Below are 25,965 nucleotides of genomic sequence, written 5' to 3' on the forward strand. Positions count from 1 at the left end.
GAAACCAAACAGGTGCTGGTGAGGGAATGCAGAGGATTAGTAGCAGCAGAAAGCTGCTACCAGCCCGTGGGCTAGACTAAAAACGGGAGCAGGCGCTGACGTCTAGCTCAGAAACCAGAGGCTTCTACTGAGCGGCAGAGCATCGGGGGACTCCTGAAACCTTGGAGAGAGGGTTTGTCTGGCAAGAGCTGGCGCCACGGCAAGACTCAGGACCTAGAAACCAGAGGGCAAAAGACCCTGGGGATAAGTATAGTTCTCTGTGAGACAGAACTGAGCGGGGAGGGGCGGGGGGGAGCAGGAAGTGCATTTGTTATTGCCACACTCTGTTAGTCCTTGCCGCCATGACTGTATTTCTGCGCCCCTCTCATTTCCATTACTGGACCACGCCTTCCTGTCTGGGACCCTTGCTGTGCCTCCGTGGTAAATGAGTGCCGTGTCCGTGCAAAATAGTGTCACTGTGAATTTGCTCAGCAATAAAAACAAATGGCAAGTTATTTCAGATTAAGAATGGTTTGTACAGGGCGCCTGGGTGGCTCAGTTGGTTAAGCGACTGCCTTCGGCTCAGGTCATGATCCCAGGGTCCTGGGATCGAGTCCCGCATCGGGCTCCCTGCTCGGCAGGGGGTCTGCTTCTCCCTCTCCCACTTCCCGTTTGTGTTCCCTCTCTCGCTGTGTCTTTCTCTGTCAAATAAATAAATAAAATCTTTAAAAAAAAAAAAAAGAATGGTTTGTACATATTAACTAGATGCTACAATGAGAAACCTCGATGTGGAGTGTAGTTTAGCTCCCTCCCTGAGCCGCATGTCACACCCCGTGTCACACTTCGCCCTGTTGAATGCTGCCTCATGCTGTCCCTGTACCGTGGGCGTTCAGTACGTGCTGACTAGAGACTAGAGACAAAAGCCGCTCCCTTAACAAAACGTAGTTTGTCGAGAACAATTCTGAAGGTTTGGGGATGGATGGTGGACAAGGGAAAGGACGGATGGACAGTGGCCATTATAGCAAGAACATGATTTGAAATGACATCACCTAGAAGTATTTGTTTTCATCATTAAGGAGGTAGTGGAATTTTGCCAACAACACTAACCTGTCATTCTTGTGACTACTTAGTGTCTTTCTCACTTCACCAAAATGAGCTCATGTGATGACAGAATGAAAACAGGTAGGTGGGAGACTGGGGGAACAGCAGCAGCATTTGTTAACTGGAAGAGGAAGAGAGCAGGTTCAGGTTCAGTGTTTCTTATGTGATAATGGAAATTTCAAACCGTAACTTAAGTTTCAAAACAACCTTTATTCTGTTTGAAGACCTAATACAACGCATCGAAGCAACTGAAATCAACAAGACATAGCTCCACTGAATCTATAGCTTGAACAAAATGTCAAGGAGGCACACTCCCCCCACCCCCCAACCCAGTTGCCTTGTAAAGGCAGAATTACAACTGACCATGACATCCTCCCTCTCGTCAAAAGACCAACTTTATTTTAACAATGTCATATAAACAGATTTGTAAAAACATTGAACAGATCGTAGCTTTAAAAAATACACACATATAAATGAGTTTTTTTGTTTTGCCTTTTTTTGTTTTGTTTTTTTTTTTTAAATAGCAGCATCCTGGGCAGCTAATGCTATCTCATGGTGACAAGTTTAATGTTAAGTTGGATAGTGTTTCCAATGAACCCAATTCTGTTCCCTTGCTACTCATAGTACTAGTATTTTACACAACTGGATTTTGTAAAAAAAAAAATAAGAATTTGGCATTTTCGAACTTTGTCCCATGTGAGGCATCGTGCTTTAAACTGCCCCTTTCTTAAAAGAGCCTGAACTCAGATTTCAGGGTCTGCTTTCCGACTCCTTGGATACCATGCATAGCAAAAGGACAGGTGTTAAAACCAGCAGAATTTTTCTCCCATTAAGGAACATCAGTAGGACTCCCAGACACGTGACTAGTTCATAACCAGCTATATGACAAAGCACTTGGTTCCCCACAGTGACAGCTCACATAAACACATTTTGACTCGACACACTGAAAATGAGGATTTCCAAGTTAAGCAAGTCATCCAGACCAGCTCACCGAAAGGAGAAACTTTACAAAGCAGAGAAAAGCCAAAGAATTATGAACTTCTCACTTCACTTGCCAACAATTTTCACCTTTAGAAGACAAGACAAAGCCACTTCAAAGGAAAAAAAAAAACCCATACACATACACAAGAGTTGTACTAGACATGTGCTTGTTATGTACTTGAACCCAACGACTGTGGATCTGTTTTGGCTGAAAGGTGTACTGGAAACAGTCCATGCACATATACATATATACATATATCAAGGGCCGTGAACTTGTCAGATGTTGCAAACACATGCTTTTTGCCTTCTCCCAGGGTTAGGATTTTTCTCTTGTGGGTAGCATCGGGTCCCCGTGCTCCCACTGTCCAGCCCCCTCACAGCCTCGCTGCAGCTAGCTTAGCCTCTGGATGCTGCAGCACGTGGGGAAAAAATCACTGCGTGCATGAAAGCATGTTCTCAGGAGTGCCTCTGCTGTATCCATTCATACTCATGAGCCACTCAGTGTTATTAGGAGATGACCAATCGAACCCCAAGAGCTCTTCTGGTCAAGCGTGTAGAAGGACGAATGTGGTGGGCACGCTACACGCAATCCAGAAGGCATTTGGCAGAGGCGTGACCTCATGGCTACAGTGTAACTCACTATAAACAGGGAATGATGAAGCCTGCCTTGGCTGCTCAGAGAGAGCCCTACTGCACTTACGTCTGTGAGATGCAAAACTAAGGCAGGTGCCTAGAGACCGAGCCATCTTGGGAGAGTGGTGAACCAAAAACGTTAACAAAACTATCTTTTAACGAAACATTCCATCTCAGATCTTGTATTTTAAATGTGAAATGAAAATTATACTTAACAGCATCCATGGATGTGCTACCAAAAAAGACCCCACCAGGACGTTAGTTTATAAACCACTCTTAAAGAAGCGGTGGGCTTGCGTGGGAAGTGGAAGGACAGTTTTCAAGGCGACACTTACAAGCAGGGCAGTCCTTGGTCATGTGGCGATGAGAGGGAGATGGTCTGGTCAGTGCAGTCAGGTCTCAGGGCTGATAGTCTGGCCGTAAGACCGACATTCTGCAGTTGAAGTCAGCTGCTGGACCAGTTACTTCAAAAGAGTTTTTAAAAGGAATTACCATTGCAAACCACAACAAAAAGCCCTCCCCGGAGTATCTGAAATAAAGCCGTGGCTGAAGCGATCCTGGCAAAGGAAAACTGCACTTGTGAGACTCCACTGGAAACTACCAGGGTCGGGACTGTCACATCGATCCTCTGGCCCTCCCCACACACGGACGCTTGCCGCCACACAGAATGGACTAGGCATGTGTAAGTCCGGGACAGACTCTCCCTCTGGCCCCAAGTTGGAAAGGATGCTCTAAGACCCCTGCCTTTCCCCCACGCTGAAGTGGAAACTGTACGCTGACTTGGATGAACCGGGAGGACTGTCGGGAATCCCTGCAGTGGCCTTTACTGAGCTCTCCAGAGCCCAGCACAGGAGCGGCTCGGAGCATGGGTATTGGCCTTGTGGTCTCAGTTGAATGGGAAGGTAGGAAAATAACAAATGTGCAGATAAAAATCTTTTTTTCAGGTCATGGCTTTTTCTGAAATGAATGTTTATTAGTTGTAATGGGTAATCTCATGTTAAAAAGAGACACATATTCTAAATGCAGCGATTATACCCTGCAGTGTTCCAAATAAAGGTGAACACCGCCCCAGGAGGCTGACTTTCTTCCTACGAACTACCTTATCTGACCTGCCGCCACATCGCGTTAGAGTCCCAGTCGGTCTGTACTTGTCATTAATGTATAGTAACTAGCAAATGAGAGTGGGAAAAGACTGAAGTGTAAGTTACTCACTTCTCCATAACATGAGAAAAGTGCATACCATCTTGCCACCCCTCCCGCCGCCCCACCTGTACATCCCTTTGCTACATCCCCTCCCCACCCCCAGATTCAAGAAGTTCACAATTCTTTACGAAACAAGCATTACCAGGTACCGTATTTTAAGAGTCTCGAAACATTGTTGAACTCAGCGATACTTTGTCATATTTATATATCTTTCTCTTTTTTTTATTGAATAAAGCAGCTTTGAAGCTTATCAGGCACTGCCCAACAAAACATTTAGTCCAAAAAATCTGTTATGAACTTTTTAACCTTGGGCTAATAGCCAAGTACTCTGTACAAGAAAAACTGTAAAATATTTCATAGTTTTAATTCTGAAGCTTTTTTTTCTTCTTTTTTTTTACTGGCATCCTGTACATTTCTTTTTTTAAAAAAAGGAAAAGAATCACAAACGAATATTAACAAAAAAATCAGGGACAATATTTTCAAGCAACAGAAATGGGCGGGGGAAGCTTATTCTGAAGGTACATTTAAAATTGAGATAACAATGACAAGAATTGCATAGCACTTTGTATTTAGCCTTCAGCAAAACAAAACAGAAGCTATTTGGTATTGATACAAATCTATCTGATAGTTAGTCATCCATTGTTATGTACATATTTTATATAATGAATGTCATTTAAAGTCTTGTTTTCCAAGCTCCGTTTTTTTCCACTGGTGGGGTCGTTTTTTTGTTTTTCAAAGTCTAAACAAAACACTTTCTGGCACTCCGCTACAACAGAATTTCCTCTGAACGTACGTGAGCCGATGGTCTCCCAGAATGTCTCTTGTGAGCCGAAGTGCCTTTCTGCTACATATGGTTCATCTGTTAGAAAAGGAAATAATCCACAGTGCCACGTGTCCGGGTCCACCGTGCACAGCAAGGCCCAGGCCCAGCCAGCCTGGCGCGAGCACTCGCAGGCCGGGGCTCTGGAGCCTGTCCACCCTCTGGTCTCCGAGGTCCCCACTTTGAGCTGGTAAAGCTTCAGAAAGCATGAACAAGCACCATGGTTAAAGGCCTCTTTGTCCCTGCACGCGGAGATTTTTGCATGTCTTTTTCTCCTTGTGTCGTGTGTTGTTGTGGCTTAAATTAAACCAAAAAAAAAAACCCCAAAAACAAAACCAACAAACAAAAAACCCCCCAAAAACAGAAGGAAGGACAAGCGCTCCAGATCAGAGATGTAGGGTCACCGCACGGTGCTAGGCTGCGTGTCTTCCCCTCTACTCTTTTGTCCCATCTGAAGGCAGATGGCCTCGTTTCCGCAGCTCAATGACAGGTCAAGGCCGGAGAGGAGCCCTGTGCTGTCCAGAGGCCTCAGAGTGGCTGAAGGTCAGGAGCAGGATCCAAGGCCAAGCGCTTCATCGTCTCTGCTGTGCGTATACTGGGTAGGCCAGTGTGACGTTGAGCGAGTCATTGTGCTGCACGAGGGACGTGTGCTGGTAATGAAGCACCAGTTCTTTCAGAGAGCCGTACAGGTTATAGGGCTCGGCGAAGCCGTAGCCGGTGGCCGTTTTGTTGATGACACAGTGCTTGACTTCGCCGTCCACCCTGCAGAGGAGAGAGAGAACACGCCTTTTGAGCCAGTCCTAGACAATTCTCGACTCCACGAGGCGTTGCTCATGAAGTCGTCGTCATGCGAAAGTGCACTCTGCAGGCCGTTCTCCAGGAGGGGACACCTCCCGGGCTCGCCGTCAACTCGTGGCTCTGTCACTCGCGGGCAGAGTGCTGTGGGCTGGCGACAGCCTCACTGAGCCACTGTATTTGCGACTTTAAAGTGGTACATACTGTACCACGGTGGCTTTGAGAAGTGAGATCACGCATACGAAGGACCTGGCAGAAGGGCCAGGGCACGGGAAGTGCAGAAGCTTCCCGCCACTCGGAGCGGTGCTGGCCTGACGACGACGGGGGCTCTCCCATTACCAGTATTCGTCGGATTCACTCTGCATTCACCCTATATTCTCCTATTCTCCTGGCCTTAGCTCAACGTTCTTCTTACTTCCTCTTTCCTGTAGGATTTTTTTCTCTGCTTAAATGGAAGGAGGTCACAAAGATGTTGTATTTTTAGAACCTTTCCTTCCTAGAGGACACTCCCTTTTCTGAAGTGATAGGAGGGGGGAATAGTATGAAAAGTAAAAGGAAAATATGCCCTATGACGGAAATGTCTTCAAATGTCTTCTCTTGGGTGCCCTGCTCTCACAGGGCAGTGACATTTCTCTTGCTGTTCTGACCCGTTCCTGCTGTGGACCTGCCCTGTGGGTGGAGCTCTCGTGGGAATCACCTCACATTCTAATGCTATTAGCCTTGGGAGGTTAAAAGGGGGTGGGGGGCAAGTGTTGCTAGTTCCACTGTAAAGATGAAAAGATTTGGACTTGGGACTAAGTAGCTGGTGAAACAGGACCCAAACCCCAGTCTGACCTCCACGGCAGGTTTCTGTGCTTCTGCCTAGACTTGAAAAACAGCCTGTCTTCTTTCCTATTCTGCACCATTGCACTGTGAGGTTCTTCCAGATGGGAACTTTTTCAAATCCCTGCCCCAAGCTCGGTGGCTGAAGGAACGGAAGCAAGCGACCCGTCAGGACCGGTGTGACAGGCCAAACCCGGCTGCAGCTACGTACACTACGGAGCAGGCGTAGCAGCCCTGTTTGCTGCTCTCCCGGACCAGGAAGGTGCCGTCTCGTTTCCCTCGGAGTAGGTTCTCAGCTTTGTTTCTGTTGCTGCTGCCCACATTCCAGGTCTTCTCGTCGTGGTGCGGCAGATCCTCATCATCTTCCACCAGCGAATATTGGCTAGAGAGGAAGGAGAGAAAGGGTCTCCGTGGAGCAGCGGGGACGGCCTGGCTGGCCTTTTCTCATCCAGCCTAGCCTTCAGTGTGACCTCCCTGGACCAAGAACACCAGTAAGTGAAACTCTCGCTCTTTTCGAGTCAGGAACTACATTGAGGTACCTGGGCAGAGAGGAGGGTATCAACCAATCCTGTTTGTCCAGTTCAGATCAGGAAATGTATTGACTAGGAGGACTGCCAGTTTTCAAATAATTCAAACAAAACATCTACTTAAGCTTTGGAGATACACTGAAAAGAATTGTGTCTTTTTTTTTCCCCCCCTCCCGATTGTTTGAGAAACACATGGGGAGTTTTCAGGTGTCCAGGGCCTTCGTTATGGACACAGGGTCGTTTTACAGCAGTGTCGGGGGGGAAATCTAGATCGCCATCCCCCTTCCCTGAACTTTCCTTTTTTAACATTCTGGATAAAGAGACGTAGCTTGTAGAGGATGTTCCAAATGTGGTAAAATTGCTCACTTTTCTGCAAACAAAGCAAGTCATGCGTTTCCCTAAAACAAAAAACCTCCTTTGCTGCCTCCCACCTGCAGGCAGTACTTACTCTTCCGTATTTTCATTGCCCAACCACTCATTCAGCTTCTTCTGCCGAACACCTTTCTGAGTCAACCACCTGGAAAACAGAAAAGCAAAACGCATTAATGATGTATCCTTAACTTTTGCAACTCTCAGTTGTTGGCTTCCAGGGTTCGGCTTTCCACTTACATCAAGTATTGGTCTCTTGTCTTTCTCAGCTGAATGAGGTCTGGTTTAATGCTGTTCATGCGTTTGTCAATCTCCCGGTACTCAGCTGCCTGCTTCTTCAAGTCTTCCTCCAGTCTTCTTCGACTGTCCACAATTTCACTGATTCGGGACTTTAACTTCTCATAATTATGCATAATCCTAGAGGCAGGAGAAAGGCATGGGTCACTACCTGCTTCATCATGACGGTTTCCCAAAGCTTAGGCAAAGACTCAGTATGGTTTCCCAGGACTTTTCCTCAGGTAAAGAATGCTTCCTAGGGCTGTTGTGGTGGTTCTTTTTTTTAATTATTCAAAGCACAGAAAGCAAGATAATCTTTCACACAAGGACAACCCTCATGATTCACCCACCTTTGTATTTCTTTCTCATTGCCTTCACGTTTAAATTTTTCTATGTATTCTTTGCTGTACCGTTCCTGACTTTGGCACTGTTCTTCAAATATTTTTATGGTTTCATTAAAGGCTTCAATAGCTGTTCTTTTCATTTGGATTTCCTACAACACAGTGTTTAATAAGACAATGTCATACCTTTCATAGAACAGGTACTGTGTTACTGTGAGACACTGTCAGGGCATTTGAGGCTATTACTTACCGAGCATGTAAGTACTCGGTTAGCAGGCAAGGCCTCTCATTCATAAAACCCATTAAAATAATAGCACAGGAGCACACATTTCCCTGGGGACTTTTCCCGGTCTGTGAAAGAATACTGTCTGACAACTTCCTATAGTTTTCATCGTTTTAAAAGTCCTTCCCCTTTATCAGCAATTTAAGGAATCCACGTTGCCTTCTACTCCCTCTGGTGGTCCTAGATACATCTCGGCCTAGAGAAGATAATACTGCAGTAAATGGAGCCTCTACTTTTTTATGACAGGGTATGTAATAGTTAAATCCCCATTTTGGAGGTTACACAAGTTTGTGCGGGGGGGGGGGACTTGTTCAATCAGGAATTATGTCAAATCCACTTAAAACTCACAGCAACCTCTTCAATTATCATGATTACTATTCTAAAATCTGTAAGAGCTTCATTGGAAAGCTTATAGAGATACCATGGTCTAGAGATAATGATGAATAATAGTGTTTCCCCCCACCTTAGTAGCAGAAGGTCAACTTTCTTTTTCCCAAACTGAAAGGACACATCTTAGATTCTAGTAACTAAAAGGTCTGAGACTATAATGTGGCTTTCACAGAACACTCACCTGGGAAGTACGGGTATAATCTTCATATAATCTATCATATTCCCGACTTTTTTCTTGAAATTGAGTGTTATATTCATGTAACTTTTTTCCTACAGCTTCAATATTATCTTCTTTGACAACTTGATCCTGGAAGAATTAGAACTTCAGTTGACGAGATATTTATAGTCATTGTTTTGGCCATTATCAAACTAAAACCTCACTACATGCACTTTGTCTGCTTCACCATGCTTTCTAAACGTTTGAAAGTATCTTGTCTAAATACTGTAACATGAGTATTTCAGTTTTGATTACCTGTTGGTATTTGGATACTGGATAAAGTAACTTTACGTCCAGTTTGGGATTATACTGAGCTAGAGACTCATTCCGGTAGTGGTTTATTAGTTCAACCACAGAGTTGAAGGTCAGTGGGTCAGAGAAGCCATATTTCCCATCTTGGTGAAATATTTTGATTAATTTGTTATTTCCTCCTTTCCTGTAGATACAATAAAAGTAATGGCATTACAATCTTCTCTAAAGAAATATGTTTTAATGTCTGCTTCCACACCTCAATCTTGGCTACGTTCCCTGACTCACCTTAGTGTAAGAGTATAATCACCATGCATTTTAGTAGATGCGTCTCGTACCAAAAAGGTCCCGTCAGCTGTATCTCGAAGTTTTTCATTCACTTCTTCCCTGAAATGAAAACGACACAAGACAAAGCTCACTTTGAGTATTCACTGACTGCTTCCATTTTTAAAACAGCCTTTGGTTTTTAGAGTTTTAACTGCACAGCAAAACTAAGCACAAAGTAGGTAGAGAGCGCCTCTCTACCCCTCCTCCGCCCGCTACAGATTGCATGTATTGTTTATATAGAAATGTTATAAATTTCATCTCATTACAAACTGGGAGCTAAACAAAACAAAAATACCCACTTTCAGTACTGGTATCTCTGTGGTACAAAGTTTTAATTTATTCTTTCACCAAACACACTGACAAACGAGCACAAAAAGACATGATCCCCCCCAAAGGGACTCCTTACTCCCCCTTCAAAAAAAGCAATGAATGAAGATGCCCTTGTAAATAACACGAACCCTGACAGTTTTCCTAATGGAAAGTGACTTTGGACCCTGCCTTTAGGCAGTGCCACTCCACCCTGGTGCTTTCCTGACATTTCTGTCAATAATGAAACTTGTCGAGTATTTAATTTCCCGTGGCATCCAGCACCCACAGTGCCCCGGCGCTCAGGGACTTCTCTGGTCTTCTTTGGAAGACAACCAACTATGCTTCATGCTTATGTTGGAGGATATCCTAAAAATGGAACTTAGCACGCTGGTGTGTTTCTTTCTCTAAAACTAGGACTCTCTCTAGTGAAAACTCAAGCGTGCTTACAGCCTTACCTTGAGATATCTCCCCAGTACCATTCAGCATCTTGTAAGGACATATTGTTATTCATACCGTTGTTGGCTACAGTAGTGGGTTTTGGTGGTTTAGGAGGCAATGCTACAGGAGAAAGAGAAAAAGTTGTTGGCAATCCCAACTACAGTTGAAATGCTTAGGTCTAATTTAAGTTTCTTTAGAATACTGTGAGGTACAGCAATAATGCACAGTTGTATGAAACAGCATCATTTTGTTGAAAAGGAAGTGGAAAAGAGAGAACAGCTTACAGGTTAACAAATAAACCGGGCTGGCCCTGTGAATGAATTTCAGAGTGAATCCAGAGTCCCGGCTTTTTCTACTTCTAGGCTCTAGTTATATTAAAGTTTCAGGCCTGATCAAATCCATCTAAAATAGGAAACCGTGAACATATGAGCAGGAAGAATCACATGGGTTGGCTTTAATTTCCTCTTCTTATTTAATTATAAAAGACAAATTTGGTTTCTATCCTCCACAAATGCTGTTGCTGTAATAAAACTCATCCACAGCAATATGTTTTAAGAGGAGGAACTGGGTTTCTCTAATCTTAGTATTTCAGGCACTATTTTGCCAAAAACCACTTTAAGAAACTCATCTGTGACCTAAATCTCTTTAGTATTCACGTTAATATTCTTTTGGATAAACTGTGCTCTATATGCCAAGACTGAGGAAAAACCATAGCCCTCTTCCTCAATGTCAAATCAGAATTCATATACCAATTGGTGACAAATAAAAGACTGCAGTGCTTCTGAATTTCTTAATTGGGAGCAGGGCTAATATTGGAATAGAATTTAGGAAGCAAAATAAGGCTAGCGTTTGTAACTGAATTCTAAAAGTCACAAGTTTTAAATTAAAGGATTAGTATTTTATGCAAAAATTTCAGGAGTCTATCAAGAATATTTTATAAAGGCTAGGACTAAATAAATATTAGGAAGCCAACTCCTTTTCTCAGTACAGTATCTTAATATAAGAACCGGCAAAGTCTCAGCGTTTGATTTAGAATAGTTTCAGGTCACCTAGGACTGAGCTGCAATCACTGCTAGGTTTTACATGCTTTCTAAAAGTACCAAGTGTTATCACTGCAAAGTACCACACTGTCCTCATCCACTGTCAAAAGAGAAAAGCAGCACAAAGGACGCATCCTTTTAATTAAAGGAACAGTATGAACGATATACAACACTATAACCCAAATAGCAAAAAGACCTCAATTAACAAAAGACACCAGTGAAAAACTGGAATTCAATTCCTATCTGTTCAAGTAAGAAAAAGCATTCACCACATACAGCCTGATCTTGCTTCCACAGGCAAACAATTTCATGTCCAAGCTATGATCAAGCAAATTTTTATTAAATTACAAGTTAATAAATAGAAATCTAAAGAGGATCACTTACAGTAGTTGTCAAAAAAAAAAAAAAAGCCACACAATTAACTAGCTTTCTAAAAGAATATTGCAGTATTACCTGGTGGATCCATTTCTATATAAAACATCAAGTCTGTGCCACAATTTCTATCTGTCTTAGCATATTCTAAATCCAGGTCTTCCATATTCCAAACAGTGTTGTACATTTGTGCGAGAGTTTCCCTTGGCTGAGCTCAGTTATAAGAAAAGAGTCCGGCTTTCTTTGTAATGGTGTCTTGGAATTCATTTTAAAACCTATAAGGGGCTGCACTGTAACCTATTACATCACACACCCCAGCCAATCAAGTCAGAAAAATGTCACCAGACCACTCCTGCTTCATCATTTCTCTTCGACATCCAGCCCTAACACAATCCCAACCTCGCTGAGAACCTACATTTACTAGACCGGCAATGTATACATGCTCATCGTTTCAAAAAGGTGTTTAATTTGACTGTTCTCCTCCGCCAGTGAGTTTTCTAATTCCTTTTTTATTACTCCTTGCAGCATGGTACGCTCCGCTGTTGGCAGGTTGACAAAAGCTGATATGCTGCAGCAACCCCCCCCCCCGCCGCCGTGCATCTGGGTTTATGGAGAGCCTGATCATGCCTTGGTCTAAAAATCTTACAAATGCATCAAAATGGTATATTTAAGGTATATTTTACAGCCCTTAAATACCTCCTGTATATATTAAAAGCAGAAGGGATTAAGAACTCTGGATCCAATTTCATTTCATTCCTACAGAATTCACTGACAACTCAGACCTTAAACACTGTTACAAATGTACCACATGAGAAAGCACAATTAAAAGAAAAATCTCCTTCTACCAAACATAGTAAAGTTAAAACTAGACCTTAGGGAATAACAATGAAAAATCTTAATAGGAATGAAGACGTGTGTATTACCAGCAGAAATTTAATGTTATTAACAAGAGTAGTCAAGGTAAGTTATATCTTCCAAAAAGAAAGAGGCCATATATCAGAATGCAGAGTAGAGGTAGCAGGATGTTTGCAAACTGTTTCTCACCGGTGGCACCAGAAGTCTGAAGATGGGCTTAGTACTGCTGGAGGGGGGAGAGTGATGTAATCACTTTGGGGATTTAATGCCTCACACTCTGGGGACTATTAATCCTGGTTAGCAATATTTAATGTAAGGAAATCAATTCCCCTATAGATCTGTTAATTTTAGTTCTTTAAAGCCATTCTGCATATAATCCGGCCACCCTTCCTAGAGCCAAATGTACATTCCCACTGTAAACCATCTGTCTACGTTTACAATATAAATCATAGGAAGTAGTGGAGCAAAGCAAGGCATTCTCTGAGCACTGTTCACTTGTACCCTGTCTACCTGAATTCATTTCCCCATTAATGAGGAAGGCAGACTCAACCCCAGACCCTGCAGCCGGCTCCCAGGGACACTCTTCTATTCCTCAACTCAAAATCACACACACACACACACACACACACACACACACACACACACACACACACACACACGGTCAAAGTGGGGGGTGGGATATGTCCTCAGATCAGGTTCAGAAAAAAAATTTTCTGTTTAATACAAATGCGTTTCCTCTCCCAAAAGGAGTGCTGCCAGTAGCTGTGGACAGGCTAACAGCCCAGAGGGCCAGCCCACGCCATTGGGAGCACTTGGTGCAAACCAGTCCTGCTGCTGGATCCCCTGTGGCAAACTGACCCAGGGAGGAGGGGAGGGAGACGGGATTTTCCACCTCTCTCCAAGGCCTGGCCCTGCACCAACTTCCAGCCAAGCACTTTGTAATTACCTCCTTCCCCATTTCTAACCTAAACCCCATCTTTTCCTCCCACTGTGTCCCTCGAGGAAAGGAAAGGGGGGGAGTGTCTCCGCTAATCTCTTATCTGCCCTCCCCAGACAGCACTTAATCAGTCTCACTCGCACACTCACACACACACCCCCCCGCAAAGACAAACTACAGAAGGGAACCTCTCACGGAAGTACAAAAAGCAGAGCAGGGGAGCAGCGAGGGGGGCACAAGGGAAAGGCAACTTACTTTGCAGGTTATGCATGTTTGCAGTTTCCCGCGGCAAGGCCAGGATCCGACAGTGCAAACAATGCCCCCGGCTAGTCCCGCGGCCCCCGCGGCCCCCGCTCCGTGGCAGTGCTCGCGCCCGCAGAGTGCAGGGGCGGCGGCGGCGCGGGACCCTCGGGCTCGCGCGGCGCGACAGGGACGCCGGGCCGGGACTGCCGCAGCAGCGCCGCTCACCGCCCGCTCGCCATGGAGAGAGCCACTGGATGCTGGTGCTGGTGCTGTCCGCGGGAGGGAAAAAGCCCTGGCGCTCGCGCGGCTCGCAGATAAAGATCACGGCTTCATGATTAACTTGGGCAGGTTCAAATATTTGCTGAGCTAGGGATTTCGGGTGGGGGAGGCGAGCCCAAGTCAAAGTCAAAGTTGTCATCGGCTAACAAGTGGCCACTGCCAGCCCGACTAGCTCATTTTCGCCGAGGAAATGAGAAGGCCATTGTGAAGGGACCTAAAATAGTCTAACTGGCTGCAGCAGCGCGCGGGGCTCAAGTGGCCACAGTGAAGCGAGGCACTATGCACGGCCCAACACAGGAAGTGGCTGAGCTAGTTCAGCAAAAATAGAATCAAAGCCTTGCTTGTAAAGGCCTGAGCCTCTCCGAACGGCCCAGAACACCGAGCCTTGCTCGAGTCCACCTCGCCCCGCAGGTGTACCAGGAGAGCCCCGCGGAGGGGCTCGGCAGGGGACAGGTTTGCAAGAGGTCTGCTCGTCGGAGGAGAGGATCCCAGGGAAGACTACTGTAAGTCTGCATGGATACTACCCTCCACGACCACGTGAAGACTGGCAGAAGAAACCCACTATGCAGCTACTTTTATGGAGCCGACTTCAACCCAGTTTAACTGGCCGTCTGGTTGCCTAACACTTAAAAGGTGTGTCTGCATGAAGTTCACGTGACTGCTAAATGGCGCAAAGGATAGGGCCAGGAGAATGGTATGCCCTCCCAGAGGACTTCTGTCCTCTGAGAAAGTTGCAATGAACCAGACTAAAATTTGACCTAAGAAAATTTTCACTGGCATCTGCGTAAGATGGACGGCTTTACTGATATCCCCAGCACCGTAACAAGGTCAAGTCACAGAATCACTAGCTCTAAAACCAGAAAGTAATTCTGAAGAGCACTTCAAGAAATCCCTCAGGCGACACACACATAACCCCGAACCAGAGGGCAGAGGGGTGAAGTGGTCTGCCATGGGATCAAGGCCCAAGCACCACAACCTAGCCTTCAGACTTTTGGTCCTAAACTCCTTTTTCTCCACCCACTGGCCCTGGGTCTTCACTTCCTTCTGCCAGAGAAAGTTAAAATTAACAAGTGAAACTGAAGTTAATTTCTTTTAGGCCACGTGTGAAAAATTTCACACCTATAACAAAACTGACTTTTTCTGTTTTCTATTTCTAGCTTATTTACTTAAAAAAGACCTTCTAATTATCTGTGAAGAAGCACGGTTCTGTCTATAGTATTTACCCTCAGACTCTGCATAGGAAGGTGACTCCATGGTCCCATGCAGAGCTAAAGGAAGATCGAGGGGCGGACATAAAAGTGCACGCAGGCAGGCCCCAGCTTGAGGATCACCTGCAGTATCTGGAAGTGTGCTAACCTCACGATACAAGTGACTTCAACAAACTTTCCTTTGGTGCAACTGAGAGAGCATGAAAAACCTACTTTCCAATGGAAAGAAAAAAGTCTTTAAGAGAATCTTCCAGCTCCTGCCTGCTGATCACAGGGACATATGGTTAGTTCTAAGAACACGCTTGCATCCTCAGCTGCAGAATCTTGCCCTACTTTTAAAAATAGTCTTTCTAAAGCTAGAAAGCTTGGAAACATCAGTCTCCTCAGCATACCTGTCTGATTTTACATGATGTTCCATGTCAAAACCTTCCAAGATGATGATGTTTTCTAGCCCAACAGTGTATTTTCCATCTCAGAAGAAAACTGTCCACTGTCCAAGAAAGCAGTACACCCCCAACTTAGAGCAAGTCTTAGATTTGAGAACTTTGCGTCAAGTTTCTCACAACATGTACAATCCTCTACCATAGAGGTTCTATTACATTACTGGAAGTGTGAGCTGAGTCTTTTCTCATTCAGTTTTCGGCTTTGAAAAGTGATGGGCAAGACGCCCGCTGCTCTTCATTAGCTTAAAAAGGGAGCCCTCTGCTGGTAGAACAGAATCAGTAACTTCTCCTTGGGAGAAGATGTTCAACTTTCTGCATTGTTTCATTCATCTCCCACTATGTCCAAAACTTCACACGAATTAAACAGAGGATTCATTTGCAAATAACTCATAAATCAAATGCACAGATGTCATATCAACTTAGGGAGTGTTGCTCATGTGGCTGCTAAGCTCTTAAAAAAAAAAATTTGTATTTTAATTTCAGCATGTATCCGAGACCCCAAAAAACTCAGCCAGACTAGAGAACTTACACATATATTTGAAAACTAACTTTACCTTCTGGATTCCTCAAAACAATATGTCTTACTACTTCTCCTTTCCTCAAAGTTTTGTAAAACTCATTTCAGAGGCAAAAAAAAAAAAAAAAAAAGCCACATTTCGTTTCTCCGCAGGCGTGATATAGTCAGGAAAATACCGTGAAAGTAAGCTTGAAAAGTACAGACAGAACACTATCTCACACGTGCAAATCACCATCAGATAGCGTTCCCCAACCAGCTTCCATCCTGCACAGCTTCTTTAAAAAAAAAAAAAAAAAAATGCAGTGCTCAGAAAAAAATAAGTGAACCAAAATCTTCAAGGGTTAAATGAATGACTCCCTTCATAATTTTAAGACAAATGAGGACCGAAGGGGCTTTCAGGAAGATGCAAATTCTTTACCCCACGTCCAGTGCTCTTACTGACGCTGCACTAAGGAGGATGTCCATTTGAATTCATAAATAAGCCCAGATTTACACAGGATACATTCTACAAAATATGTGAAAAGGTGTGACCATTGCTTGGCAGAATGAAGCACTCCTTCCCTCTCGAATGCTGCCCCGAGAGAGAAGGAAGGAGTCTGCGAGATGAAAACAAAAGTTGCCCGATACTCCACTGATACACGCACCCCTGAAATACACTTCTTTTTCAGAGCACGAATAAAACTTCCGATTTTTCATTTTAACCTAGTATGGCTTGCCTCTCTGTTTATTCCGACCCATCTAAATATATGCCTTTTTTTCAAGGTTTCATTTCTCACCTTTGAAACAACCCTCTAATGTCAGACCACATTTTAAACCCAATAAAAAATAAATCAGAGAAAAGTAAAACTCTTTGAAAGTCATTTCCCTCTACCTTAGTGCTTGCTTTAGTCTTGGTTGAAAACCAAGCCCAGAGCATTTAAAACAAGATTTATGAATCAGGCTCTTCAGGATGAATGTTTTGCAATGCGCCAGTGGTTAAACATTAACTCTGACAGGTGTAGAAGGGCAGGAGGGAGAAAGAGTCATTTATTTTCCACTCTGGGCTTGAGGGTGCAGTATTAGACTTCAATTATGCTGATTAATATTTCTGAATATATCCATAAAATCTGAAATAATGTAAATACACTTAAAATGGGTTTCATTCAGAGCTGCCCTGTGTTAAATGGTCCTGTTTGTACCTTAGTTGCCCTATAGAAATCTGCTTTAGCTATACCTAAGTATCAGTAGGGTAAACATAGCCCATAATGAGTCAAGAAAACCTGCTGTTCAGCTTTAGGTACTTTTAAGACTTTTAGGAACAAAGGGAACAGCAGACTATCCAAGTTCTGAGAACTCAGTGACTCTGTGTTTAACCTTTCAAACCTTAGTTTCCCTCCAAATAGGGGAGATGCTTGCTTCACAGGTTTGCCGGATGCACTACATGAGCGGGTATGCCAAAGTTCTTTGAAAGTTGGTTAGTCTGTCAAAGAATTTTTAAAAATTCATGCGGATGATTGTTATCCTTTGCTTAGCTCTATGCTAGGAGGAGCTCAACAGGAGAAGAAGGCTTTGTCCTTGAGGAATGTAACTAAGCAGAGGAAAGTAACAGGAAGAACTACGGAACAGTTAAGTTGAAGAGGACAAGGTCTTAAGGGCATAAGCCTATGCAATGGGTTGATCACTGCACATCAAACAGGGAGAAGACCTTCCTGTGAAATGAAGTAGATGGCACTGTTTGGGGCTGCTGTGTACAGTTGTGCATTTTGTGCACTGCACAGAGGCACGTGGCACGGGGAGGTGCTACTGAAATCCAGGCCCCTCCACTCACCAAGCTGCACACGCGGGAAGGGGCATGATACTAAGTAAGGTACCTTCCTCCCTCCAAGCAATGCACCCACAGAGCAGGACCTGCCCAGTGAATGTGTCGTCTGCAGATTAGCAGTGAAGCCCGTGCAGGCATCTAGAGGCCTGGCTCTGCTGGCTGGCAGTGTGGGCTCGGGGGGAAGGGCCTGACGGGAATGAGGAGCTGGAGCTGAAGGGGGCCCCCCTCCAGTAGGTCCTTAAAAACCAGAGCTGAGCAATGGTAGAGACAGGCTCTAGGGTCATGACTTCCAGTACTTGTCACCTCATTTAAATCTCACAACCACCCCAGGAGAGAGGCATTATTCCCATTTCGCAGACTAGAAAACAGTTTGGAAAGGTTGAGTTACTTGATATGAACTCGGCAAATAAGCAGCCAAGAGCTGATTGAAACCCAGATCTATTTGAGACTCACTGTTCTTACCAGCGCACGATGGATGGAGTGACTCTGAGTTTTATACCACAGCTATAAAAATTGCACTGGGGCTCTTTACTATAGGTGATCCATACTGGGAACTTCAGAGGACTTAAAAGCAGCCCCATTCCTCATGACGGTTCCCCAAACCCAGGAAGCAGGTGCAGCGCTGAGCCCCAGGCTTGAGTCCCTTCCGCAGGTGACCACCTCCAGGTGACCTGGTTCTGGCACACAGTTTGGTTAGCACCACATGACCTCTCAACCTCTGGGGGCGAAGCAGAGAAGAGCTAGGCAATGCTTTCAACTCTACAATGATGCTTTTTATGATACTGTCATTTAAAACATTTACTACTTCTTAAAGTCTACTGTATCAAGCCATTCTTTTTGTATTTTGCAATTTATTTTGACTAAACCTTTTTTTTTTTTTAAGATTTTTTATTTATTTATTTGAGAGAGAGAGAATGAGAGAGAGAGCACATGAGAGGGGGGAGGGTCAGAGGGAGAAGCAGACTCCCTGCCGAGCAGGGAGCCCGATGCGGGACTCGATCCAGGGACTCCGGGATCATGACCTGAGCCGAAGGCATTCGCTCAACCAACTGAGCCACCCAGGCGCCCTTGACTAAACCTTTGAAACTCGAATTCCTCTTCCCCTTTTCAAACTGTACCAATTCTTCAAAGCCCACTTCAGTCCCATTTTTTTTCTCTAAGCCTTTTCTGTCTTCTCAATTACCCTACAAAGTCACCCATCACCATCTCTAAAATTCTTTTCATATTTAGAGTAAGCGCCCTCCCACCTAGTACTTAGATACTGTGTGCTAATGGTCTTATTTGAATTGACACATTGCCTCTAACATCATCAGTTTTGCCTATCATTTCAAGCTCTACCAGGTAAAAACTATGAAAGATATCTATCCCATAATAGCCCTGCTTCCCTGTCTCCCCCCCAAGTCATTCAAGTACTCATTTCTATTCACAACAATAAAGTCATTGCAAATGAATGATTTATGACTGTTCACCGGAGACGCACCGGTGTTGAGCTTCCAGAGCCCCCTGGTAAGAGCACATGCTGGGGCAATGATGAAGGAGTCTAGGAAAATGTCGGATTCCAAGCAGGCCTAAGAAATCAGTTCTCTAACCAAGAGTGCCCTGCCAATCACTTCACGAAGCCATTCCTGAATACAAAGGTGTTCAAGATGAGGACCTTCTTCCTGAGGTAGGTAGTACGTTTCCACAAGTCTGACACACTGAAGCATTTATTTTATTCCAAAGGGCCTATACATTCTTCAGAGCAGCTAAGAGATACCACACAAAGGGAAGAAGAATGGCTCAAACTAGCATTTAGAGATGACTTAGATTCAATTTTCTTGAAGAGGCCGCATGAATCTTGGGATGGTCTAGGAAACGGTCAATGCGCTGTTTACCATTCAACATGGCTGACAGGACTGACCCACCAGTTTCTCAGAAGAAGAATGCAGCAGGGTCTATGACCTAGCAGGCAGTCTTAAGTGCGCACAGTGAAAATGGATGAACGTGAATTTTTTTTTTTTTTTTGATGGAATTAGGCTGAAACTGATAAGGACATTTAACCAGTTTACACCAGTCAGACAAATTAAACTCCAACACAGATTCTCCTTGGTGTGTAGCAGAAATTCTCAAAAACTCCGTGATAAATTCGTTGGTTATCTATCAAACCCTGTCTGGTTTTTAAGCTTCCATGTCTCCCTGTCTCCAGAAGGGTGGGCACTGAGAAGACAGGGACCACCCTCAGCCCTTTACTGCAAGCAAGGCTCCCTAGTCTCTGAGACAGACCTCCACACCACAAGGAAGTGGGAGGCAGGGCTCCGCCCTTTGGCCCAGGAGCCTATTTTGTTGTTACTAGTCTTCCTTCCCCACCCACGTGTTTAGTCTAGGGTGGGGGGCAGTCAACAAAGGGCTCAAGTGTGATGTTTCACACCTGCCGCCCCCCCCACCCCGTCCCCTCGTCACAGGGTACTTTTAACCTACCATTGGATCTTTTCTATTGAGCCCAAAGGCAGCCTCTGAACACCAACACAGAGTTCCCAAATCCATTAACAAATGCACCGAGCAGTTACATGAGATGAAACCTTTTGGCCGCCCCCTGGACTAAAGTCCTAGGCCACTGTTGACAGACTTCTCTGATGCCATTCTCCTACAATTCGGAGTGTCCCCACTGAACATCCTGCCTACTGTGATTTGGAACATTTGGAACATACCACTCTTGCTTTATGTACTTGTTTCTGCTGCCTCTCTTACCTTTGGATACCATATTCTGGGCCTGTCCATATGAGCCCTTCCAAATACCTGCACCATGAGTGGTTGGTTACCTATCCCATCCTGCAACCCACACAGGTAGGTTTTAAGCCTAAGCCCTGCCTCTCTCAGTCTGCCCCATCCAGCTGCACACCACCACACCTGGCTGTGTAACACCTACAAAAGCATGACATAATTCCCCGTTGCTGAACACAGGGGGTCCCCATGCCTGTTTATACAGAGATAAACCGGGTAGTCTGCATGAGTTACCGATAATAAAGAGTAAATTCATCCTATTTTATTTTAATTCTAGACGAAATTAAGACTATAAGCAACATCTCTACTGGTCCTGAAACTTCACTGACTGGACCCTAATCTTTATTCTCAATGACCAGCTTCTATTAGCTAACTTTTAACAAGTGTATAGGCAAAGTAGGGTTGTTTAGACTTTCCACAGTAGAAAAAAAATACATCAGTTTAAATTAAATCCACTGCTAACGTGGTCGACATTTCCTGCTTTGTCAAATGGCTAATTGAATGCCAGCCTGCTTTCAAAGAAGTGTCTGGCTTGCTCTAACTTGCTGCAGTGAACACCCTAGTTTCATATTGCTTGCATTCTTGAAAATGTCTATTTGGACAGACATTTCTCAGCAGACCTGCTTCCAAAACACACATTCCAAAATACTTCAAATTATATAGTAATTATAAATCCCCTACTTTTAAGTATTAGAAAGAAAAACAAGAATGTCAACAACTAAAATGAGCTCCATAATTTATGCAACAACTGGAAGCATCAAAGTTGAGGGGAAGGGAGAGCTCCCACAACCCTCATCTAAAACCAAGATCATCCACAGATACTGAAATCCAGAGATACTGAAAAATCCACATATACTGAAATCCAGATAATATTTACCATATGCACTACCACTCAGCCATTCTTTAAGTCCCAAGGTAACACGTTATGGATCACGATTCTACCAGAAACTGATGTTCCTTCAGAGAAGGTCTAAAGCCACCATTCTAAAAAACGAACCAGGAGAGAATTTTAAAAGTTCAGAAAGCATTACCTGGTGCAGGCTGTCGTTCATTCCACTCAGTTGAGATTAAAATTTCTATAACTTTTATGAGGTGTTCAGTATTCTCAGAGCTATAAAAAAAGAGAGTTTTATTAGAAACCTTTTTTTCAAAACAACAAACTCATGTTCACTTATACAAGTTCAAGTCAATGTGTCTGGTACAAAGGTGCACATGCATCTGTGAGCAAGCATCTTCAGAGTAAGTTGAATGATCCATCAGCTTAGGACTACAGACATCACCCCAAAACACATGCTTCTCTCCTTTCACCTTACCTGGCTGCCGGGAATCTGAAAAGTAGAGGGCTGAAAAGTTCAGAGAGTACTCTTGCACTCAGAAGATTCTTGCTGGAGGTTTGAGAGAGCTTGAAGAAATGTTTTAGCAAATACTGAAGCGTAAGCCAATACTGATGAGGTATGTTAGGTGCCCTAATGAGCTTCTTCAACAGCTGGATATATTCTTCAGGGCTCTGTACTTCTACAGAGTTTAAAAAAAAAAAAAAAAAAAGAGTTGTTTCTAGATATCAGTGACTAAACACCTAGAACATTTCTGTTCTTCTAGCTACAGAAGAACGAGTCCTTTTAAACGAAGTCATCAGAAGCAGTGACAGAACATTTGTGCTCCTCGTTAGAAAATACATTGTGAGAAAGTAGAAATCTCAAGTTAAATGGAAATGCAAGAAACTCTTGGTGTAAAAAACCACAAGAGGATCAGGGTGTGCTGGCAGAGATCTGCCCTCTACTAAACAGCTTTGAGTGTGATTGGCTAATTTGGAGCAGCATCAGATAAGTATCACACGTTTTAACTTTGAAGGTTACGAACCACAGTTTCCTGTCCCCAAAGCACTTTAACTGAGCATTAGCTACTAAGCCTGACAGTCCTCTTCCCTCAACACATTTTGTAATGGCCACTCGAGGAAAATGATAAGAACATCCCCAGTCAGTGGGTCCTGGTCCCAGGTTCCCTGCATCCAAAGACGGCCCTTGGAACACTGTGGCCTTCAGTGACATAGTGAACTTTGTTAATGCTGATAAAAGGTTAACAATTAGCCATTTCAGCATGTGGACAGTCTTCCTAAGCAAATGAGAATCTGGGTCTTCTATTGGATGCCCCGGTAAGGGAGGGAATTGGTGCTAATGGGGAGGGAGGGTGTCGGGGAGAGTGCAGATTCCTACCAATATTTTCTAAAACACCGCTCTTTATATACAGCATTTAATAGAGTTTACATGCACCTGCACATCTCAATATATGCGGTCACTGAGGTTTTCAGAACAGAAAACAAACCTTGGGCTAAATAAATCATTTCATTGTAAACGGCTACTGGAATGACAGGATTCGGTAAGTCCACAAGATAGCGTTTAAAAGCGTCTCCTAAAACTTGCACATCGATCATTTCCAAGTCCATGGAGGCGGCATCTGTGACAGAAACATTTTAAAAAGTATTTCAGACATTGTATGTATCGGTTGGGCCCATTTTTCTGAATATTTGACTTAAATGTGCCACAAGAAGGGAGGCACAGGAGGGCAAATATAAAATTCTTGAGTATTTCTTAGCAGTGTTTCTCAAAAGGGTTGCCCCTGGCATTGCAGGGAGAACACTTGTTCTTTGTGGAAGTCTGTCCCCTAAGTTCTAAGCATTTCCCATGATGGCTTCTGCCCATGATGCCAGGGGCACGTTCCCAGATGGTGGGGCAACAATAATAAAAAATCACACCCCTGTTATAAGCTGAATTGCGTCCCCCACAAGTCACAGGTTGAAGCCCTAACTCCTACTGTCTCAGAAGGTGAACGTATTTCGAGAGAGGGCCTTAAGGAGGTGGTTTAGCTAAAATGAGGCCATTAGGGTCGGGCCCTGATCCAACTTGGCTGGTATCCTTCTAAGAAGAGGAAATGTAGACACATAAAGAGACACCAGGAGCACAAGCACGGAGGGAATGCCTCGTGAGGACTCAGTGGGGAGGTGGCCATCGGTAAGCCAAGGAGAGAGGCCTCACAGGAAACCAAACCGGCCTTGACCTGGGACTTCTAGTCTCAAGAACAGTGAGAAAATAGGTTTGTGTTTGAAGCCACCCAGTCTGTGGAATTTTGTTATGTCAGCCCTAGCACACTAAAGTAGCCCCCCGAATATACCTTCTGGAGGGTGGTTCTGCTCTGACTGAGAAACGCTTGGTCTAGGGATGGCTAATCATTTAGTAAATGCTTCCTAAAACCTCAACAGGAAAACATGAAATGCAAATCCAGATATTGCCTAAATTTTGTGTTGCTGAATACTGCATCTCAGAATTCATACAAATTTAGCTCAGGAGAGTGGCTGAACAAACAGTAAGATATACAGAATTTTAACAGTCGGTCTCAAAAATAGCCATAAAAATACTTTTAACATTTTTAGAATGTTTCCCCCTGATTCTGACAGGGTATTCTAATTAGGATACAACTAGTCTAACCTGTGGGCACTGAACTAGCTCCTAAGAAAGAGGAGCACATCTGTCTAGTAAATCCTTCAGCCAGAAAAGAGGTCAGGCAATTCAATAACGGGGTGATACTAATCCAAACCACGCTCTGAGGACTCAGGGTAGAAAAAGTCACAGTGTCCGGCAGAAAGAGGGGCTGCTGGGGCGGGAAGGGCCAGGGGCATCTACATACAGAAGCGGCATTTGGCCGCTGCTGAAGGACGCGCACCAGCGACATGAAGGCCAACCTGAAGATTATCTGGAGCCTTGTGTACTCAGTGGAGACGAGGTGAGCTGATGGATGAAATGCTATAGTTTTCAACAGCTTAATTCTTTTTAGTGTTAAAAATCAGCTGGAAAAGAGCGCTGCTGGAAGTGAAGGGGACACTTCTGGTAATTCGAACTGCAGTGTTAGAGATGGGTGAGGCATTATCAAGAACTGACATAACGCGGGGACTGACTGGATCGGGTGGGGGCCTGGGAGAGGAGGAACCTGTGTCCTCCAAGGTGTGGGAGCCGGAGGAGGAAAAGGTGGCGTCCTGGACGGCCACAGAGCGAGTGTGATACTATCAATCACTGCGGGTTCAACGCGAAGTTACAAGAGTTCCTGGGACACATCGTTGTCATAAACCAAACCCGCCCCGCTAACGAGGCAGACCTTACGAAAGAATCACACAACACCAATAAAGCTCAGGAAAGTTCATCTGGTAGAGAATGTGCATAGGTGAGCTGGAGGAGAAGAATTACTAAACTCCGTCAGTGGAGGGGCACACGGTTGTGCCCCACAGAGAGAACGGCACACGCCACATCTCCAACAGGGCTGGGAGAGGCAGTGCCCGGTCTGGGCACAAAGGACCCACGTGAGAAGTAAGGCAACTACCAGTGTGCCTGTCAACTAAAGCTGTGTGTGCACCACGCGAGCAACATGCCACAGCCACTGACCGCCTGACAAGCTGCTGCCCCCCTCCCCCGCCCACGGACCCTTCATGCCCGGTATGCTTCGTTTACTAGGTCTCTTTGCCCCGGGAATTAATATTACCTAATTTGTTCATCATAAAGAAATTGATAAACCATTTGGTGATTGGTAAAAAAACATGAAGATGCTCAATATTCCACAGGCCCCTCCCTCGGGCAGGGTTTCTACTGCCTTCCCTGTGCAAGAGCAGTGCTGATGGGTCACGTCTCTATCAGGACACTTCCCAGACAGTATGGTAATTAGGTGTCTCTCTACTAGACTGAGAGTACCTCAAGGGCACGGACTGTGGCTCTTCCCTGCTCTTCCTGCTTCCCTCAGTGCCCAGCACACAGGAAGTGCTTGCGAAATGTTTGTGGACTGAGCATGTCCTCAGAGTAATGTCAATTCACCCAGGCCCTTCTCTTAACACATGAGGTGTGTTCCCAAGAGCCTTAAGCCTTTGAACAAAATCATCTTATTTCAAGCCTTGGGATTAGCCTTTGGATAAGCTCCCTTTATGTCAAATCCATTAGTGCTGATGACATAGTATATTGTTTTTTTTAAAGTAGCTTCTAAAGCTCCTTGGAGCTCCTGACTTTTGTTCTGTAAGTCTCCTTTTCTGCATTCAAACTATCCTAATGAGCTCTTCCAAGAGCTAAGGACATCTGTCATGTGATGACTTCTGAGGTTAGCTAGGCAAGAACTCCACAATCTTTAGGTCTAGGATGGAGGAGTTTATACCCTCTACACCCCAACTTTTCACTGAGTCTTCTCAAGACAGGTAAACTAGTAAGCTCTCCAGCATGTCACCCTTCCTCCCAAAGGGATGGAGTCTCCTCCCCAGCTCATCTCTACCTAAGTTAGTAGTTCTCAGTCAGGGTTTTCCATTTTATTGCCTCACTCCTACCCCAACCCCCACTCCCAGAAGACATCTGGCAATGTCTGGGGACATTTTTGATTGTTGCAATTCGGGGACCACGCTACTGGCATCTAGTGAGTAAAGGACA

General features: G+C 44.5%; 1 protein-coding gene across 4 annotated transcripts in view; it reads right to left on the bottom strand.

The window, feature by feature from the left end:
- Positions 1-1,270: 1,270 nt before the first annotated feature.
- Positions 1,271-25,965, bottom strand: part of PIK3R1 (phosphoinositide-3-kinase regulatory subunit 1) — an 84,396-nt gene continuing 59,701 nt past the window's right edge. For 2 of the 4 annotated variants that reach the window (XM_081826781.1, XM_081826782.1), the window contains 12 exons: positions 22,838-22,969; positions 21,829-22,030; positions 21,547-21,626; positions 10,078-10,180; positions 9,275-9,373; positions 8,993-9,173; positions 8,702-8,827; positions 7,857-7,999; positions 7,471-7,647; positions 7,310-7,378; positions 6,546-6,716; positions 1,271-5,479 (listed from right to left, as the gene is read on the bottom strand). In XM_081826781.1, the coding sequence (XP_081682907.1) occupies positions 5,290-5,479; positions 6,546-6,716; positions 7,310-7,378; positions 7,471-7,647; positions 7,857-7,999; positions 8,702-8,827; positions 8,993-9,173; positions 9,275-9,373; positions 10,078-10,180; positions 21,547-21,626; positions 21,829-22,030; positions 22,838-22,969 (1,673 nt within the window). In that variant the 3' untranslated portion in view covers positions 1,271-5,289. Of the gene's footprint in view, positions 5,480-6,545; positions 6,717-7,309; positions 7,379-7,470; positions 7,648-7,856; positions 8,000-8,701; positions 8,828-8,992; positions 9,174-9,274; positions 9,374-10,077; positions 10,181-11,553; positions 13,492-13,519; positions 13,661-21,546; positions 21,627-21,828; positions 22,031-22,837; positions 22,970-25,965 lie in introns of those variants that run through there. The other 2 variants (XM_006751891.3, XM_006751890.3) reach the window with 2 other exon arrangements.

Source organism: Leptonychotes weddellii, chromosome 7 (genome assembly GCF_054177405.1).
Source record: "Leptonychotes weddellii isolate Sample4059 chromosome 7, ASM5417740v2, whole genome shotgun sequence".
Classification (NCBI taxonomy): domain Eukaryota; kingdom Metazoa; phylum Chordata; class Mammalia; order Carnivora; family Phocidae; genus Leptonychotes; species Leptonychotes weddellii.